Source organism: Eleginops maclovinus, chromosome 18 (genome assembly GCF_036324505.1).
Source record: "Eleginops maclovinus isolate JMC-PN-2008 ecotype Puerto Natales chromosome 18, JC_Emac_rtc_rv5, whole genome shotgun sequence".
NCBI lineage: Eukaryota > Metazoa > Chordata > Actinopteri > Perciformes > Eleginopidae > Eleginops > Eleginops maclovinus.
In genome coordinates, this window is record NC_086366.1 from 7,186,017 (window position 1) to 7,206,850 (window position 20,834).

The window sequence follows — 20,834 nt, forward strand, 5'->3', positions numbered from 1 at the left end:
ACATCACACATATATAAGAGCTTGTTGCTTGTTTGAAGGCAAGCTATGGGCGACAGATGGATTCTTGATAAATAAATTCCCCCCCCAGACCACAGTGTTTTCATGTTGCATGCCTTAAATTCCACCTCTGTTTTACAATCGCTTATGTGCTTCTCACAGCTTTCTTGTTTTCCTCTAATGCGACCAAAAATTACTTGTGGTCCAAGTGGCAAAATGGTTTCAGCTCAGGATGATAAATGGTGCTTCTATTTTAAGCTTGGTGTAGGCTCCATGGCTAATAGGAGCATTAAACATCAAGCGTCTGGCCATATCTCTTCTTCCTTATCTTATTTAAAAGTACGGGTGTTTTTTTTTCATTACGCTTTGAAACACCTCAGCTTTGGCTGACTTTGCTGCCGAAAAAAGATGTAAACTGCGATTTAACTGGAAAGTTACAACTTAGTGTTTTGCAATAAGAGATAGAAGTGATATCCAAAACATGCGCATTTCTTTGCAGATGTGGAAACTCATGATCACCTTGTCATCCATCAAACTCTCTCTCTCTGTTTCTCTTTTTCTGCCTTAAGACACACACACACACACACACACACACACACACACACACACACACACACACACACACACACACACACACACACACACACACACACACACACACACACACACACACACACACACACACACACACACAGGCACAGGCAGACTGTGACTCATTCTATCAAATAATGACTGGACTTCAAGGGATACCGTGCTGTTTCATCTGAAAATGTGACTGGTCATGATGAAAGCATTGACCATATCTTGTAAAATTCCTGCTCAATGACTCAAACTCGAAATGTGTCACAGTTACCCTGTAACTATGCATACAAACACATGTTTTAGGAAGCAAACAGAGCATATCAAATATGCATGTGTTAGTAGCCAGAATATGATTTTCCACTTAGATAATGGCATTATTGAAACTGAAAAAGTCATGTTCTTATAATGTTTTGGCTTTTCGGGCCTACAGCGTAGGAAAGGCAACTCATTTCAATAAGTAAAACATGCAGATACCAGGGAGGTCAGGCTAGGCAGACAATGGAATCCAGCTGTTTTTACTCTCATAGCTAAACTCCAGAGGCAGTCTGAAAATGTACACGATGAGTCCCATTCCTCGACCTCCTCCCTGGCTGCCAGAACACATGTGCCTCCCATTTGACTGCGTCACTGAGGCCTAGCTCATCATGAGCGCCACAATGTCGCACCTACACAGCAGAGCCAGCAACCCACACAAACACATCCTTTTTCATCTTCATTTGCTTTGGTAGGCTAATAAACCAATACAAGTGTATGATGCTGGAGGTCTTATACACAAAAAGTATCTGGCTATGGCCCATTTATGCTTTTGATTACAATAGCAGCGATCTGACTCCAAAAACAGGTGGTGCGCAGAAAACACAGACAAATCAGAACTACCCTGGTTTCCACCCCAGTATAAGAAACACAGGTACTAAATGTGGAATCATAAAACAGAAACGGTGGACAAAAAAAGTTCACTTGGGATGATGTTGAGATGTGTGGGAAGTTGTGGAGCCATTTGGGTGCAGCGTCAGGCCAGTCAGGGTTCACAGTCAGAGTGGTAGTGTAGGGAGGGGGAGGCCTGTGGTAGCAAAAACCAGTTAACAGGCCAAGCAGACACACAGTCGGACGGCCAGTGGCGTGTGGTGCAGCAGGCGTCTAGTGTGATGACTCAGGGATTACAAGCAAGGAATGATTGGGGATTGGACAAAGTGCACAAGGAACTCACTACACACCACATCAAGGTGAAGTTATAGAGAAACCCATGTGGCCAACAGAGAGACTTTGTGAACAGAGGAAGAAAGGGAAAGGAGGGGGAGGAACACTTGAGAAGGAATTGTGTGAGTGGGTGGGTGAATGATTGAAAAAGACCAGTCTGTTACCAAAAAAGCTTGTTAATGCTTTATTTTCCCAGCCATGGAACATGTTGTCCTATGTTTTTGTTGTTGTTCTTTTTGTGAAATGGGAGTAAAAAGAGAAGCTGTTAAAGAGCGGAGAAGCGACAAATTGTTTTGATCCCTTGTTATTTTTTTTACTATAACGAGGACTATTCACTACCATCAAATCGGCCACACCTTGGAAGGCCTTTCTTTCTCCATCCCTCAAACACCCAACCCCTTCTCTCACTCACACCATGTGCTTACTATTTAGCAGACTGCTGTATCTAGTACTAACACGCCTTGCTTTATGACTAAACTTTATAAGGAAAGATTAAGGCGTCTAGTCACCAGGGAAGCATCCAGATAAGACACACGTGGTATTATGTTTTATGTTTATATGGGCAACACATAAATGACGGGCTGTATGATGGAGCAATGAATGAAACACCGACCGAATTGGAGGGATAACCCATTTGATGTAACACAGTGGCTTACTGAATATTGTGGGGATGAAAGAAAGACAGGGTCATTGTGGAAACTCACAGATAGCTACTTCACTTCTATCCGCCCAGTCTGTTGACAAGTCTGACCAGCACAGGGAGGCCCATTGAGGAAGCTGGTATCAGTTGCCCTCTAGGCACATTCATGGCTTGGTCAAACACTACCCAGTGACATTTAGGTGATGCACTGAGCATTGGGCTGACTAATTAAGTTTTGATCCTGCAAATCATATCGTCCTCAATTTGACATGGCGCACATGAGATGTGAAACCGACCGGTTTTGCTCTGTTTGGCCCGATTCATTGACAGACCACATCAAGAGGAACCTGGATCACCCAAACAGTGTTTGCACAGCTGCCAGGCAGCCACGCACACTCAAACATTGGCATATATTACACAGCGCTACTGAAGGAGTGCTGACACAAACACACCAAAGCACAAACCTGATCTTATGTAACAAACTCCCTTCTGACACAAGCTACGGACTCCTCTCCACAACCATACCAAACATAGGAGGCACCTTGGAAAAGCAATTCAGTGAACCCTTTCGGAAGGTTTTTCGTGTGGCATGTATGTGCTTGTGTGCATAGTGTATGTGGCGGGCGTGGAACAAGATGCCTTATAAGGGCTCTCAGAAGAAGCATCAGGCATGCCAGTTATAACAAACATCAGCGTTTTGATCAGATAAAAGTGAGACTCCCACTCAAGCTCCTGCTATGCCTCCATACATGCCACCCAGCGGGGCATGCTCACAAACATTCCTGTCAGTCACTGAACCTCAACCTTCAGGCCTGACGAACAGAGAAGGAAAGTAAAAGAGGGACGACTCACTCAAATCTAAAGTGGACAACTCCTTGTACTGTAAATGATCGACAGCTCTCTTGAGTAATAAATCTATTCTCGGTTAACCTCAGAACAATGTTACTTGAGTATACTTTAACACTTGTAAAAACTTCAGCAATAGAAGAGCCCTTGCACTTTCCTGTCAGTCGTTTTTCACAATCCAACACCTTCCCTGTTAAGTAATACCCTCTCCTATCTGTAAACCTTGTCTCTGTAGAGCTGAGAGTTTTGTTATGGCTATATGATGCTTTCAATAATAAGCTACCATGGTCTGGGTTACATTGAAGTAAGTGTGCTGTGTCAGGAATTGACTGCAATAACTGAACAGAGGAATAAAAGCTTTGTGAAATTTAAGATGGCTTTTTTGGGGGCACCTATGACCCTGGCACAGTGTGAGCGATTTAAAAGGAATTACCTCCGCTGCACAGAGAGAGGACAGGCCTTGGGTAAGCTGACACTGACTTCACTTCCGTCGCAGAGGAAAACAAACAAAGTAGTAAGGTGGGTTAAGCTACTTAAGCCGGTTAGTGGGGTATGAGTGTATGTACAGTATGTGGTTGCAGGTGTTTGGAGAGAAATAAAAAAAGACAGCATTTCAAGTTCCCACAATGCCATAGCTCTGCTCCTGTAAAAAGCTGAACTACCATGTCCAATGCTGCTATCACAAATCCAACAAATGCACTTTGGCTTTGTGGGGAGCACTTATCTCTCACAGCAAGTTTTAGGCAAAGAGCCTGTCATGGTCCTTGACAAGCCTGCAACACTGAACACTGAACACTGTTTTGTCTTATTAAGATCAAGAATAGCCTTGGACATTGGTAGAACACTTATCTAATGAGCATGGAAACACCAAGGAGTGAACAGAACAGCGTGTGTCTGTGTGTGAGAGAGAGGTGGGGAGAAGAAGTGTTTGTGTGAAGTTGTGATCTGCTCCTTGGCAGCCTCGGCCTGACCCAAGTAAGAGTACGGAGCGAGCATTGCGAAATGGTTTTGCAAGATAGCACTACGCTTTTGGCAACTTAAAAAGCGCCTGTTGGCACTTTTGAGTTCGTGAGAAGTGTATGTGCAAGACTACTCTCTGCAGGTATTGACAGTAAAGAGAACATGGTTAATGTGGTGAGTCACAGCCCCCTTAGTGGGTCAACACAAGCAATTAGTATCAAATGTCCATGATGCACCAATGCTGATTACTGACCTACTGAAAGGCTTAACGCCACCTGAGCTGCAAAAACACAGGGGATTTTTTTAAATGTAAAAACAGCTGCTAAATGCAAATACACAAACATGCCACCATGTGTAACATCACTTGGACAAAAAAAAGAGAAGTGAAACCACACAATGGATCGAAGCCAAACACTGCTTACAGTTGTGGGCTTCCCTGTATGTGCCTTGGACTATCCCTGGAGCAAGCCAAGTCTTCCTGGCAGCAGGGTCAGAGAGGCAAGCCTCAGCACTGCAGATTCATCACCTCAGCCTGCCTCTCCTTCTCTCTGGAAAGTCAACCACAATGGAAGAGGTGGTGGAAAAGGAGGGAGGGAGGTAGAGGAGATAGTGGGAATGGTGGGGAGTGCAGTGATTAGGCAAGATCGCCTGTCTCCCAGGCCGGCTGGGCAAAATGCCCCGGCTCTCCAAATATGGCACTGAATATAGTGTCATAGATACTGTAGGTGTTAAAATGGGAGAGAGGGAGATGAAGAAAAATCCCCAGTGAGATCAAAGCAGGAAGAGTGTAAATCAAAACTACAGAGCATACACTGATAGTCAATTTGAGCAACGTACGTTCTGGATAAAATATGACAACTTAACTTATTAAATAAATAAAATAAATAAATAAAATAACCTGTATAAGCCAATCTTGAGTAAATCATTAAGAGTGTGTGCACGTATCAGTTACCAGATAAGTAATGTTTTAGTATTACATTAAACATTGTTGGAACTAGGACACAATTGTGACATTTCACACTTGTGTCATACGAGACAACATCAAGGCTAGTATTGTGATGTGTCAACACAAAATTATACTTCGTTGCCCTCGTTTCCCACACATCATCAGATTTAATTATAAAGGCACGCCGGTAAGAGTCTGATTCATTCAATAAGAAACACACACGCTTGTTAGGCTATTGCGTGACTGTAGAGCCTCCGTCGCGATTGCAATGTCTGTGTGGCGTATTGTCCGATATTGAGCAACCAACATGGTCTTCACAATGAAATACGTTCAGGACGTTATGTCCCTCTGAGCGCATCTATTACTGAGAATATCAACGTAATCTGTCAGCAGCCGGCTACGTTACAACGAAACATTCAGGAGTAGTGTTAGTCTTGTGTTAACTGTCAAGCTCTCACAGAAGAGTTGTATTACTCACCATCCATTTTTTCAGTCTTTATGATTGTTAACGTCGGTTTCATATCGACAGCTGCCGTCATGACCATCAGTTCAGTGTGATTTAATAACGCCGCGTCCCTTTTTTATTCTAACAGCTCCAAAAAACCCAATATAAAGGAAACTCTTCTCTTCCTTTGGCGCCCCGGTCAATTCTACCTGCCGCTATTTTTCTCCTTTTCTCTGTCACAAAAAAAAAACCGATTCCGTTTCTTTAACTCCTAACTTCTCTTTCCCTCTCTCCGCTACTTGTACACACACTCCCTCTTTTCCTCGTTCTTTCTTACTCAAACACTCACTCACTTCTTCCTCTCTATCACTATGGGCGTTACATTGCTGAGAGCCAGAGAGCGACGACAGCTGAAGGGGGCGGTGTTTCGGGCTGACTTGCCAGTTGATTCACAATTCAATTACAGAGCCCCCCACACCCCTCCTTCAAACACACACACAAAAACACACACACACACACACACACACACACACACACACACACACACACACACACACACACACACACACACACACACAAATTATTACCACTTCCCCCTTGTGTCTGTGAACCTACTCGTACCAAGACCCCTTCACGTCATCAGACGCAGTTAAGAGTCTACATGTTCCTGCAAATTGCTCGCGTTTTACAAGGATGACAAAACACCCTGGAGATGCGAGGTCTCCCCAGAATCATGGGAACTAACTGAAGTATTGCTTAACCAGATTATTTTCCAAATACGAAAGCAAACGGTTCATTATAAAAACTCCATCATACCAACTTTGATGCCTAAAAATAATAGAGTATCAAATACAATATTATTATAAATAACACCATCGATTCCTAAATTATATATCCACTTCAAATTATGTTAGACTGCACATTTCATGTTTTATTTACTTATTGTACTTATATGTTTTGCATATTTATAAATATATTTTTATTTATTTATTTAAAACATTTTTTAATGTTTTTTATGAATTTATATATTTATTTAAAAAAGTTATTTGTTTGTCCTTTTTTTTCAACCTAATTCCTCTCACTGTACTTATGCACTGTGTGTGCCATTAACCACTCGAGCAAAGTCCATGAGAACCTACTTGGCAATGATTGGGATTGGGATTCTGAAACTGGAATAGCACAGCAATGTCATATTATAGCCTAAAGAAACGTTTTGAAAGTATTGTGTTAAATGAGGGTTAGTATTAAAGCAATATCTCTTTGGAGATGTTTTTACATCCTAAAATAGCTGCATACAAACAATTTAGCAAGGGACAACTGTTAACTAAAAAGGAGATAAAAGGAAAGTCCGGCCTGTCTGTGTCCTAGCTTCTGCCGGTCCAGGCTTCCTCATAACTTGTAACTCACCCTCATAAACACCTCGGAGTATTTCCTGTTCACCTTGTGCTAATCAATAAAAAAGCATGTATTTTTTCTTAACTCAGCTGCATCAGTAAAGTAAATCTTTAAAATTGTTACGTCACAAGTATTGTTAAATGAAAATTAGGCAGGTTAAAAATAGGATAGTAATACTGTTATTAAAATAAATCAAAGTGGGTCTGTCACTAAAGCAATCAATACAAATTGAGTTTGAACCGGGCAAACTGTCTGTTCTAACTCTCAGTTTGCTTTGCTTTTCTTTTTACTTGTGTTCTTTCTTATCTTCAGTAATCAGGGACAATGGCCATGCCTTACTGGAAATTGAATCAAGAATGTGTTCTGCCCATGGAAAAAAACAAAGACAGTAGAAAGACTGGGAGTTTTTGCAGAAGTAAGGCTCCACTCTGAGCAAACCATTGCCAACAGGGAACACCTCCCTTGGCAACACAAAAACCGTAATAACAGATTATAATAGTAAATCTCACTTAAATTCCACTGAAACCTGCTGCTTGCATTCATTCAAAGGCAGCAGGAATAACTGTGGTGATAGTCTTTTGTTCATTAATCAGACAATGCCAATGGTTTTCTCTAAAGCTTCAGCCCCCTTTTCCTGTAAATCCAACTACATCATAAGCAATCCTGTTAGAGTAAGTCAAATAGCACAACCCATGATGCACGCCAATGTGATATATCTGTATGAACTGTATGCATGTATGTGTGGAGGCTGGGGAGCCAGGAATATTGATCACGCATGGATTTTTCAACCGGTGGTACTTCGCCGGCTCCATTAGCAGCCCTGGATCAGGTTTCATTGGCCTGATAGGAGCCTCGTCTGGGAAGAGTGCTGGTGGGTTCTGTGGTGAAAGGGGCTGCCGCACCAGGGGCAAAGTAGAGGGGGTGATGGAGGATAAGAATTGGGGGGGGGGGGGGGGGAACCTCTCACTTCATCTCAGTCAGTCTCTCACCCTCTCTGACTGGACCTCTTTGTTTTCTGTTAATGAACTCCCTCGTATCTGTTCTTAAAAGGACATCTCGGGTACTTTCGTGCCTAGGGGCAGCCATTAGGGGTTTAATGGTGTTGCTGACTAATATCTGGCCTGGCGTCACTGTAGCCCATTTTAGTAGGGGTTTTCTTTTGCCTGTCTGTATTTCTTTACATCAGACTATGTTAGTATTGCAAGACATTTTTCTTTTTTACTGGTTATTCTCAGAAAACAGTAAGCTATTGAAATACAATTTCAATTGGAAATGGGGTGTATGAGGAGGAACAAAGTAGTTTTAAATTCCTGTTGCAGGAAAAGTTCTTGTTTTCGTATATCAAAACAGTGTGATAAATGTCTCCCAGAGCAATGACCAGTTCTAGACAGCTTGGGGTACAATGACCTTGAATACAAACACATTTCCACGAACACCACACTGAAATGTTTATTATAGTGATTTCAATAATAACTGTCGGAATGTTTGTCAAAGTTTTGCACAATTAAATACTATACTATTTACACAAAGGGATTGTTAATTCTCTCACACTGATAATACAACCAGTAGGAGTCATTGTAAGTACACTTTACATGTCCCCGATCAAACACTTTTCGGTTTAAATGTTTCTGTTCTTCACCTGGCAAATGCTGTTGCCATGGTTTTGACAGTTAGCTGGCTTCAGTCATTTTGCATTGCAACATAGCACCCCTTTCTAAAGCAGCTCTCTCTCTCTCTCTCTCACTCTCTCTCACTCCTGCTCGCTGTCTGTGTCTCGCTGGCACATCTGTGTTGTCTGCCTGTCTATAATCCCTAGATGTAACCGTTGCACCTGCTACTTTTCACAGAGTTAACTGAAAGGTTATTCGATTTAGAGCAATCCATACAGCTGTCAAGTGATGTCGGTCTTTGATGTCTGTGCCCTTGCAGCAAGTCACAAGAGTATTTCCATATCAGCCTTATACTTTCCTTCTCTCCATTTACAAACCTAAAACCTGAAATGATGACCTAGCTGACATGAAGTTTAAAACATCTCAGAAGGTGGATATGGCGGGTTAGGTATGTGTGAATTCAGCATGTAATCTCTCAGTCACTCATTTACAGACACTTAAAGTAAACGCTCAGATGGCTGATTGACACGCTCACACACGCACACACACTGAAAGAGAGACAGAGAGAGCAGACAGTAAAACAGTAAAACAGTGGGGTCCAATGTGGCCCCTGTCTAGTAGCGCAGTCTCAGCTCTATCTGTGGTGGAAGCAGCCTGAAGGTGCCACAGGCTGGATGCACTCCTGCTGAGATCAGAGAGTAGGCTGGGACAGGAGTATCTCTAAGTATGTGTGTGCTCATGTTCATCTTTCTCTTTTTCCTTACATTCCGAAGTCTAATCTGAGAGCATGTGTGTGTGTGTGTGCGTGTGCGTGTGTGTGTGTGTGTGTGTGTGTGTGTGTGTGTGTGTGTGTGTGTGTGTGTGTGTGTGTGTGTGTGTGTGTGTGTGTGTGTGTGTGTGTGTGTGCGTGTGTGTGTGGGTGTGTGTGTGTGTGTGTGTGTGGGTGTATCAGTGAGTGCAAGTGGCTTTTGCGTGCACGCTCTCTAAATTGTGTGCATGTAAGTGCACCGGGAATGTAGCAGGGCCTCCCTGAACAAAGGCTCAGCTCTTTTCTGAACAATTAGCTCCGCTAAAAAGGACATCTCTTCCTCCATTAGCGGCACCACGTGCCCCCCATCACTCCATTGTGCAGATAATTCAATTATCCCCACCCCCCTCCGAGTCTCTCTGCCTCCCAGACCTACCTCTTCTTGTCTTGCCCTCCCTCCTCTCTGTTACCACCACGCTCTCAGATAAAGCTCCACTAGTACTGACACTGAGGGGAAAACACATCCGTCTGCAGTTTAGATTACTTTCTCATTGAAAATATGAAGGGTATACATCAAAATAAGTAGAACAGTACACTGTGAAAGTATGAATGATATAGTTGTGATTATACAGCTGCAGTTTGTTGTGTTTTGGTGAATAAATGTGTATTATTTTGAGTATTTTTCGGGAAATAATGACCTTTACTTACAATAGGATGGACTCAACTATGTTCATGAATTCAACTATGAACGCACTTCACCCACGGTAAGAGGTATTCACTCGTTCCATCACCGGTGTACACTCATTACAGCTAATAGTCTGTGACTACTGCTATTGTCATGATATAAACATTAAAACAATGGGAGGCCTCTCATAGGATTCATTAAAGCGCCACCTTTCCTGATGAGCTGGCATCTGTTGCATCATCACCCGTCAGTGATTGCATGCGTTGCAGAACGGTTTGTTCTCAAACTGAAGTGGTTTGTAATTAGTCACCACGCTATCAAGAGGAACTTACCACACACTATCACTTGCTCGAAATAAAACTCATTGAACTCTGGGAAATGGAAGTTTAAGTGTCGAAAATGTTGGATGCTTTGGAGCAGAGCATCTTATAAGATCGTTAAAAAGGGCAACAGGAAAATGAGCGGTCTTTCTTGAAGCAAAGAAAGACTTCTGGTAAAGGAAAACTCTTAGATAGGTCAGGAGTATCTTTTTGGAAAACACTCAAAATAAGGACTCATCAAAATAAGACTTTATTCATCAGGACTCAGGAATTTCTCAAATCAGTGTTACGATTTTGGGGTCGAAAGAGTTACTTAACAGTAAACACTGATTTCACTACGCAATGCAACCACTTCTCAGAAGTTAGTGTTGAAACTCCAAGTCCAGATATCTAAAAATACTTCATCATGAACAAATGTGCCAGTTAGTATTAACAGATTGCTTTTTCCCTCTGTTTATTGACTAACACCCCTTGCTTCAGAACTGTCATCACACTATGCAGTTCAAATCTAGGACTATGGCAGCGTTAAAGCCCATTCCTCCAAAGTTGTCTGTCGCTTTTCCGTGTTTCCCCTCTTGTTTTGTTTTATTGTTGGAGGGGGAAGTGTGCGCCGGCCTGATTAGCATCACTATTTCCTCTTTCCCATAACCCCCCAGACCCCCGCAGGCTGCCTGTTTACTTTTAGAAATAAAAAATGGGCCTGCGCCCGTGAGGACGTGCCCCTCATCAGAGGCAAAACCCCCCGTCTCCCACCCCTCAAGGCTCCACATCCCAGATCCTCCTTCCCTCGTCTCGTCTCCCCTTCTCCCACCAACCCCAGTCCTGCGACTTATCCGTCTTCTCTCTTCAAACTGTATTCCACCCACTCGTTGCTGCTTTCCACCCCATCCCCTCCTCTTCCAACTGTCCAGCTGTCAAATCACATCAAATAAAACACAGGCCAATGGTCCCTGAGTGCCAGATCACAGCTGTGTCTGCGTGTACTGAATGGAAGGGCATGTTTAAATGTACAGTGAACTCATGAGTGCCTGGGAGTGTGTGTGTGTGTGTGTGTGTGTGTGTGTGTGTGTGTGTGTGTGTGTGTGTGTGTGTGTGTGTGTGTGTGTGTGTGTGTGTGTGTGTGTGTGTGTGTGTGTGCGTGTGTGTGTGTGTGTGCCTGCTTAACTCTGAATGGGAGGATGCTGTAACACAATACACACCAGAGTGCAGGGTGTGAATTTAATGAATGAATATGTGGAGTGTGCATCACTGCAGGATGTTTGTGGAGTGTGTATGCATGTGTGTGATACCTGCGCCTGGTTTTCAATGAGATTGCACAGAAATACCCCCCGATACCGTTTTTCCCACACGTACACACATGGATTTCCACAATGGGAGTTTACAACAGGCTGTGCGGTGTGAGTGTTGGATAGTGAAGAGTAGAGCGGGGATAGTGTAAACATCACCGTGGCATGGCTGTTGTCAGGAAGCAGTGTGTGTGACATTGGGCTCAGGGCCAAACATGCGATGGTCCTTTAACATCCAAAATCCCCGCCTCACATCTGCTCTGTACTCTTTCTTTCTCACACGAACACATTTCATTTTAACAACACCCAATCCATTTCCAAGAAGTGACTGGAGCTGTAAAATCCTATGTAACCTACCCAGTTTAGAAGTTAAATAAAATATATCGGCTCGTATACTGATGACAGTGGATTTAGTGTGTGAGAAAGTTAGACATGTCAACTGAAGATGTACATACGGTGCTATTTAAGAAAGGTAATGGGTTTTATGTTTATATTATCTTGATGGAATTGTACTGAACTTATGTATTGAGCTTTTGTGCTTGTAAAATATTTTGATATCATTTTAATTTTAGTCTGGTTTCATTAAAAAAGACAAAAACAGAGAAAATATTGGACTTGCAATCAGGTGGCCACAAAATGATTCCATTTGAATAATAACTACTAGTGTGTTAGAAATAATTGCAGATTCATCATTACAGGTGACAAAATGTCCACAAACCTTGTGTTGTTTCCACTGACCCAAATCAGGCCAAAAAATCAGTTATTGTAGGTTTAATGAATAGGATGACATAAGTTTAAAATTAGACATATTTCTTTATATAATTCAATATATTATAGCCAATCTTCAGTTGATTGGTTAAGATGCTTCATGTTTTTTTTAATGAAACTCACTGTTAATGAGAAACTATTCATAATTAAAAACTGGCACAACGTCTTCGGTTAATTAAATAATGGTTTGCTCTTGTAACTTCTAAGTAGAAATCTCTGACTTGCCAAATTACTTTCACAGCAAGCGGAAAGCTAAAATAGTGTGTGCCCCATGTTATAATAATATACAAACTGAATGGCTCTGCTAAAATGGCAAGTGCAGAACCTTTGAGGTGAAGCTGTGTTTTCAGTTTGAGAGGAATGAGTCAAAGCAACGGCTGCAGGGTGTGAAGACTGTCAGAGGTTATTCGGTTGCTTTTAAGGTTAGCTCAGACTCATACTGGCATACCGGTTGCACAAAAAACTTCAACAGACCTATATAAGACACCACCAACAGGAGCTAAATGACTCTAACAAAATCTCCAGGTGGATAGAACCATCTTAGACCTGTTGTCTGCACAGTGTACGATTTAGGAGAAGGATGAGAAAGAAAAAAAAGGTCAGTGCTCGGTCATTTTTTTCCACTCAGCAATGTTTATGTCAACGGTTTAGCGCTGGGAGCAATGAAGTGAGGGCTCCAAAGGAGTGTGTCTCTGGCAACAAACATCAGCAAATCCCATCAAATCCTGACTCCCTCTCGCACACACACACACACACACACACACACACACACACACACACACACACACACACACACACACACACACACACACACACATACACACACACACACACACACACACACATGCACACACGCACGCACACACACACACACACACACACACACACACACACACACACACACACACACACACACACACACACACACTCACACACACACACACACACACACAGGCCCCCTCCATCTCTCCAGAGACCAAACCAGAAGCTTGGGAAAAAGATGGCCGCCCTTTGGCCCCCTGTCTTGCCCCCTGCGTCCAGCTCAGGGAGGTGACGGAAGAAAGCCTGTGCCCCCCAGCACCCCTACCCTACTCCCGTGGCGTGCGTCCCAGTCCGCAATCATCAATCACTTTTGAGGACAAGAAGGGGCCAGAGTCAAACACAGGCAATGCACCAGAAGGAATGTTCCAGTTTAAAATAAAACTCATATGAAAAAAATGAAAGAAAAAATAAAGGATTGAATAAGAAAAATGTGCGGCATGTGGTTGTCCTTAGCAGAAAAGATAGGGAGGGGGCAGAGAGAAAACAAGAGAGAGGGGGTATCTGGTAAAGGCATTGCCCTCAGGGTCAGCATCACCAACCCCCCCCCTATGCAGCAGATGCAGAACAACAGGTCGACATGAGACCGTGTGTGTCTCTCTAAAAACTAAATGAAGTTGATATGTGGTTGTCAACATAACAGCCACATCAAGTCGTTTGAAAAGAGACTTTGTTCATTTAAAGGTAAAAGTATATGATATGTTTTAAAATATGGTAACCACTTTTAATTTCCTTACAAATGAAGCATTTGGCTTTACTACTAGTACCTTGTAGTATATTGGAGGTCAGGCTGTCTGTCTGCATCTCTTACCTGTAGGACCCACGTCGTGTCCGTTGGGCACCTCCTGCAGGGGGATATCCTGGATGTAAAGGGGTTGTGATGGGTGGTACTGATGCTGGGGGTGAACCACACCTGGGGAGTGGATCTGAGGGCCCACTGCCAGCCCGCCACTATGCCTCTGAAAAAAACAACACCCAGTATGCATAAGCCAAAATAAACTGTAATAGATACTGCTTGTTTGTCTAAATCGACATCTCCACAGATCATATGAAAATAATAATGTTTTTTTTTCTATTGTTATTGTTGAATTCTTAAACCCTTATGTGATGAATAAATGAGGGCCTGTTCTTTTATAAATATTATGCACATCTCTTGAGCATGAAAAATATGGGCTCAGTAAGTGCTTCGGACAGTAACCGATGGTGTCTTCCTAACTCTTACTTTAGTTATGACAAGGATCCAGCTCAACTTAAATAAAGCATTTGAGTTTTGGATGGAGTCCAAGCTATAAAATAACGATTTAAATAGCATGAACAGCTCGAATAAAGTTAAATAAAGTTGAATCGAAATTCCAAGCACATCAATCATACTTGAACCAGTGCATGGGCTTGTGTTTTACTGCGCTGAAACTAAATCTGTGGGTTTTTATGTAAGAAATGCTTAGTTGTATCTCTTAATCAATGAAAAAAAGGCGTTCATGTGCGGAGGGATGTATTGAAAAAGATTAAGCTGAAAACAACTGATCAAACTACACAGTGGCTTTGACCGTCAGCAGTAACCTTGGATTTTGAAAACATTGTTTTCCTGCACAGATAACCCTAGCTGCTAAATTTGACTCATTCAGTTTATCTTTTGCTTTGTTGATTTATCCTGCTTATCATAGAAATGTTCACGTAAGAGGTTGCACCGAAAGGGGAAGTCTAAAGTCAACACTTGACACAGGAGCAAGAAGGGATATGAAACTCTATGCGTATACAAGAGATAGTGGGGTAGAAGATAGCCACTTGGCCATTTTTAGCATATCCATGCCCTTATTTGACAATAAACTAAAATAACTCAATAGATATTGTTGGATGTTTGAGTTTAATAGTGATGAGAACAGGAGAATAACATATTTCTCACAAGAGTGTCTCACTAGCTCTTTTAAAACATGTTTAAAAGTTTTCAAAAGTAGTTTTCTGTCATAACATTTGTAATATTTATATAAAGTCTTTGTTATATTCTTCACATTTACCATCAGCTTCTTTTTTTCATTTTACAAGACAAAAAATATATAATTGTATATTTGTCATTTGTAAAAAAGACACTAAAAGCTATGGTTCAGCTTGCCAAATATAGCCTAGTATAAGATGGTGTTTGACTGTCATATTCTATACGTCATAAGTATAACTGACAGTCTGTCTGACCGAGTGACTGCCGATCTGATAAGCGGCCCAGTTTAAGCACTGTGGCATTTATCAGTAGTCGGCCAGCTTTATGGATGGCAAACATGAGCAGATGATCGGCATGGGGGGGGGGGGGGTTATGAGGTTCTCTTCAGAGGTTTGCGTGGGACGCTGCCTTCTCGTATCAGTGCAGTCAGCAAAGGGGGGGAAAGTTAGATAGGCGTGCAGGGAGCCTCATGGAAGATTTATGGATTTGACGGACAGACTGACACAGATAAGAGTGGAGATAACATCAACACCATAATACTTTTTGATCAGTGCGAGAACAACTTTAGATCAATCTGAAATACGTCATAGTATAAATATAAGTACTGAACACATTGCATACACATCAATTTTTGATATGTACTTCCAGTCTATAAATAAATATTTCAATTTTGGAAGACATATTTCTGGCCTTTATCTGACACTCATCAGTCAGTCATCGTTTTGTAATTATTTTATTGGCTCGCTTTTTCTTTTTTCCACTTTTAATGTTGGTTCTTTGTTTCTCCCAGTAGTGGGGAAAAAAAGCAAGTCCCAGACACCAGCATGGTCTGCAATACGCCTTAGGCTTCAATTGATTTTACATACAAATACAATGATTATAAATGGGAGCGTATAAAACAGACTTGATATTTGAACTGAAAACACAATAAAAGTACTGGAAACAGTTTTTCATTATGGGAAAATAATCCTACATGAGTAGAAACAACATGTTTATGAAAGTGATTAACTATGATGACGTTTAATTTAAGATCATTAATTCATTGCAACATTTGTTTGGTTTCTCTGTACATCTAGTGGTTCTTCAAGGAATTGCAGTCTCTTCAGTCATCGGACAGATGTTATTTAATGCTCTGTGTGATTAACAACAATTATAACAGGCTGCTGTTCCAGGGGGATGCTCATGTTGTGCAATTTGGCTCATTTAAAGTCATCTTTATTAGTTAATTAGTCTCTAATGTTCGGAGTGACATCTGCCCTTTTACTTGAATCACACATTTATATATCTGCCATGAAGAAGTCCTAGGCTGTGATGGAAAATCGCTTACAATTTATCATCTAGTATTATTTGCATTACTTTGGGTGTGACATTATATAGCATTATAAGTAAAGGACCCTAACTCCCACTACACATTACCATGTTTCATATTCTATTAATACTTGACAGTTTGCGCAACACCAGTTGGTAATGACTCAAAACAATGCTGATTCATAAATGCCTGAAATCTTAATGTCCTACTCCCTTAGCATCTGGCATACACTGCCCTACTGAAGCTGTGCTGCTTATTTCAAATGCACCATACCCTAAAGCTATGTTGTATGATTTCAAAGATCACCTTTACAGAACACTTCTGGTATTTTCATTTGTATTTCTTCTGGCTGCTTGAAAGCCCTATTTTCCCTTACACGTATCGGCATACAATCTTCTTGAAACATATAAGACACTGTAAATGACTGTACTTACTGAGCCTATATAAGTGTAAACATAGAAAATAAAACACACCATGTCCTGCGGCTGTTTGCCGATAATTCATGTAAATTCAACAAAATAGAGCTACCGAGGTGATCCTGGTTCACCTTTTGGCCAAGTCTGCCCTGGTATACATAGTCTCAATTTCAAAGGCAAGCCCCACCACCTGAGCCAATTAGGACCCGGGGAGCTGTATCTTTCTATGTTCTCCATCAGGCCAGGGTGGGGTTGCCATTTGCATATAACCTCAGTCTCTTATCCTAATGTGCCGGCGCTCTGCATACAAATGGAGGCATTTATTTTGATGCTCCTTGGCCTTCACCCTTCAAATGCTCATCTGACAGGAATCCCAATGTTCCCGGCTAGCATCGTCTCTGACTCTGTCTTCAGCTCTCTCATTTGGAAAGCGTTAACAGCCTTGGTGTTCTTGCAAACAGAATGCTGCAAAGCGCTGTGCAGGTGGCTGAGAAAAGTATTATTCATCGGGGATGGTCTGACTCCAATTTGATTTGTTAGTGGCAAAGTTGGAGGCCTACAGGTCTCAATATTTACCGTTTTACTCGCTAAAGAGAAGTACATCTTGCTGCAGGGTGGTTGTGCAACACAGAGAAGTTCATTAGGGCGATTTCCCAGCCTTGTGTTGTTCAACAGCTCTGTTTCCTAACTTTTGACAAATCATAAGGAACAGCATGTACAGATACAGGCCCTATTAGCGCAACTCTGCTGGACTCAACTCAACAGGAACATTTCTCATATAGACTCTGTTCCTGTGAGGTGATGGAATCCAGAGTTGCAAACGGTGCTCATCTGCTGCTGCACACATACCAGCTAACACACACACACACACACACACACACACACACACACACACACACACACACACACACACACACACACACACACACACACACACACACACACACACACACACACACATACACACACACACATGCTCCTTCCCTCACACTGCCGGCCGGCTGTGTGGCATGTAGCTGAGGAAGCCTTAACACAGAGGTAATTTATGAGGGGTGGGGGGGGGGTCTTACCATTGCGCCCAGACGGTCACAGGGGTGAAGGGCCGGGTAGGAAGAAACTGGATCCATGTAGTAACTCATCACTGACGCTGCGGACAGGAGAAGCAGGGCCTGCTGAAGGGATCAACACGCAAACAGACGGGGCCGTGTGGAGTCGACCTATCTATCACAAGCTGTTTACACTTTGTGTGAAAGATTGTATGTGTGGGGTATATACTATGTGTGTGTGTGTGTGTGTGTGTGTGTGTGTGTGTGTGTGTGTGTGTGTGTGTGTGTGTGTGTGTGTGTGTGTGTGTGTGTGTGTGTGTGTGTGTGTGTGTGTGTGTGTGTGTGTGTGGAGGTGAGTGAGAGAGGAAAAGGGGAAAAGAAGTGCAAAAAAAGAAATAAAGGAAAGAGTGAGACATTTGAGCTGGGTTTCAATTACCTGTAACATCATTTCCAAAGTTAGGAAGGATATGGTTTTAGGCTTTTTTTTCCCTTTTTTTTAAACAGCCATCATATTTTTATTTAATTTAGTTTTAATGGTTTAGGAGTATCATACTGTATGTATTTATTTAGAATCAAATACTGCAAATGTGTATGTGGAAGAGAGGGTATTTCAGCTTAAACAAATCCATCATACCAGAGGCTTATTAACTTCATCCATCTCTTCTCTATCACTCTCTTCTCCTCTGATCTGCATCACCTCTTCCTCCTCCCTTTTCTCCTCCTCTTCTCCTTCCTCTTCCTCTCCTTCCTATTCCTCTCTTTCCTCCCCTCCCACACACTTTGCTTATCACTTAACATTGTTGACTTGAAGCAGCATCAACAAAAGAGACTGGAAACTGAGCTAAGGGATTACATTAGAGGAGGAATGGTGTACATGGGCAGTGGCAGGTCCCATCCTCTCACATTCATATGTTAAGCAATTTGGCATATTTAGTTTGAGGCAGCTGCTGACAGACTGAGGCAAGATGTGCCACTGCTCAATGCTTGCAGATGTTCCTCAGCTCAAAAAGACTCAGATGCGCTTGTTTCAGAAAAGAAAGTACCCATACACAAAGTGAATACTGTGCAAATCAGTTATGCCATTCAAATGCATGCACCTCCTTTAGGTTTTACTTACATGTCAATGATTTGGTATGGAAAAAACAAAACATAAAAACCAATGCTAAATAAGAGTTAAGCATTCATATTAACCCCGTTTTCATTTTTGTATAGGCTATAAATATATACAGTGTATGATTAGAGTGATCTTTGAATGCAGTTAAAGCCCACAAAGTGTAGGAAATAACAGAAAAAATGCTAAAAGTTGTACAAATCATATAAAAATGTTCGTGCAACGTTGCTTTTTGAGCGCTACTGCAACGTCACAATAATAAACCGAGATAAGCGAGCGCGTCCTAATTAAGAAGAAACGGTCCAACAGAATTCCTATCGGGAGAAACCGAAACTTTAAAGCCTCACACACTTTCACCCTAACGCGTGAAAAGGAGCTCCGAGCGACGATGTAATCATATTAGCGCATGTGCAGTTAATTGTGGTAATAAAACTTTGCACTTACCGACTGCGGTGTGAGAAGTTTCCTGTGGAGTAGACGCGCTGGGCAGCTGAGTGTGACAGCTGAGCGGTGGACTGCAGAGATGCTGCACCTGCTTGCAGCGAGTCCTACAGAGGAAGGCATATGCACACTTTTAGTCCCTCCCTCAATCGCACGGTGATCCTCCAAATTATCTTCTCCCCTTTGTGTTGTCTTTGGACTTCACAGTACAGGTGTAAACTTGCAGAGAGTCTCTGATGGTCTATTTAGTTTGATATTCCCTGTCTATCCTGCGGGTTAATATTTATCCAATATCAAGTCAGTTTGGAAGTGCTTTAAAGAAGACTCATCTATAACCAGATCTTAAATCTTACATCTATTCCTGTTTCAAAACAAGTGGCTTATTTTCATTAAAGCTAAATTTGAATTACGTTTGTTTACCTGGTTGATTGTTTTCCTCTCACAGAAATTGTCCTGGGGAAAATAGCAGGAAAGAGGCAGGAACACATAGGAACACAGAGAAGGGGGTGTGATGATAATGACAATGGCTGATCTTCCTGTCATGTTGTCATCTTGAAAAAAAAAAAAAACAACAACATCTGTGCATGTACTGTATGTGTGTCACCTATATGTGTCACATCAGCTAGAGGCTTGTTTTAAACATATTGTACCTGCATAAAAGCAGGCTAAAAAAGCACCGGCTAAAAGAACCATTTGAAGACGTGTTGCCGTCAAATCAATTTGTTTCAGGTCTCGCCAGAAAGCACCTGAGAAGCATCTGCTTCTTGAATATTTATTTTCTGTACATCACTGACTATCATATCATCCTCCAGCTCGTTCCTCCTGAGCCCGACCACCAGCCAATGCATGTGGGACACTGATTAAAGCTGTAGCAGAACTGTTGACCAGTCTTCTGCGAAATGAGAAGTTTCTCACATACAAAAAAAGATCTACATCCACCTGCTCTGATACAGGTTGGTGATAGTGAAGGTTTATCTATTTGCTTATTTATCGCAATATTTGTTTATTTTTTTCCACGCTGCGAGGATGCAAGCTCTCTGCTGCATTGCAACCGGAGTGCAGTCTCCCTCTCTCTATCAGCTTAACACTCAACACTTGCGAGTCATCTGAAACACCTTGTGACTCCATGATAATTCCGTGACCCTAGTGCAGCATTTGTTTGAATTAGAAAGTGCACGGTTCAACCCTCCTGACAGCCACTGCTCTTAACAGTAAATCTTAAAAGTCTTGTGTTAAGAAGGCGTGTGTGTGTGTGTGTGTGTGTGTGTGTGTGTGTGTGTGTGTGTGTGTGTGTGTGTGTGTGTGTGTGTGTGTGTGTGTGTGTGTGTGTGTGA

The 20,834-nt window shown here is 42.1% G+C and overlaps 1 protein-coding gene across 3 annotated transcripts in view; it reads right to left on the reverse strand.

Moving 5' to 3' along the window:
• ets1 (v-ets avian erythroblastosis virus E26 oncogene homolog 1) overlaps positions 1 to 19,560 on the reverse strand; it is a 37,077-nt gene extending 17,517 nt beyond the window's left edge. The window contains exons 1-3 of one of the 3 annotated variants that reach the window (XM_063907740.1): positions 19,504 to 19,560; positions 17,973 to 18,176; positions 14,056 to 14,203 (exon numbers count right to left, since the gene is read on the reverse strand). In XM_063907740.1, the coding sequence (XP_063763810.1) occupies positions 14,056 to 14,203; positions 17,973 to 18,041 (217 nt within the window). In that variant the 5' untranslated portion in view covers positions 18,042 to 18,176; positions 19,504 to 19,560. Of the gene's footprint in view, positions 1 to 5,646; positions 5,975 to 14,055; positions 14,204 to 17,972; positions 18,185 to 19,503 lie in introns of those variants that run through there. The other 2 variants (XM_063907739.1, XM_063907741.1) reach the window with 2 other exon arrangements.
• Positions 19,561 to 20,834: the final 1,274 nt, after the last annotated feature.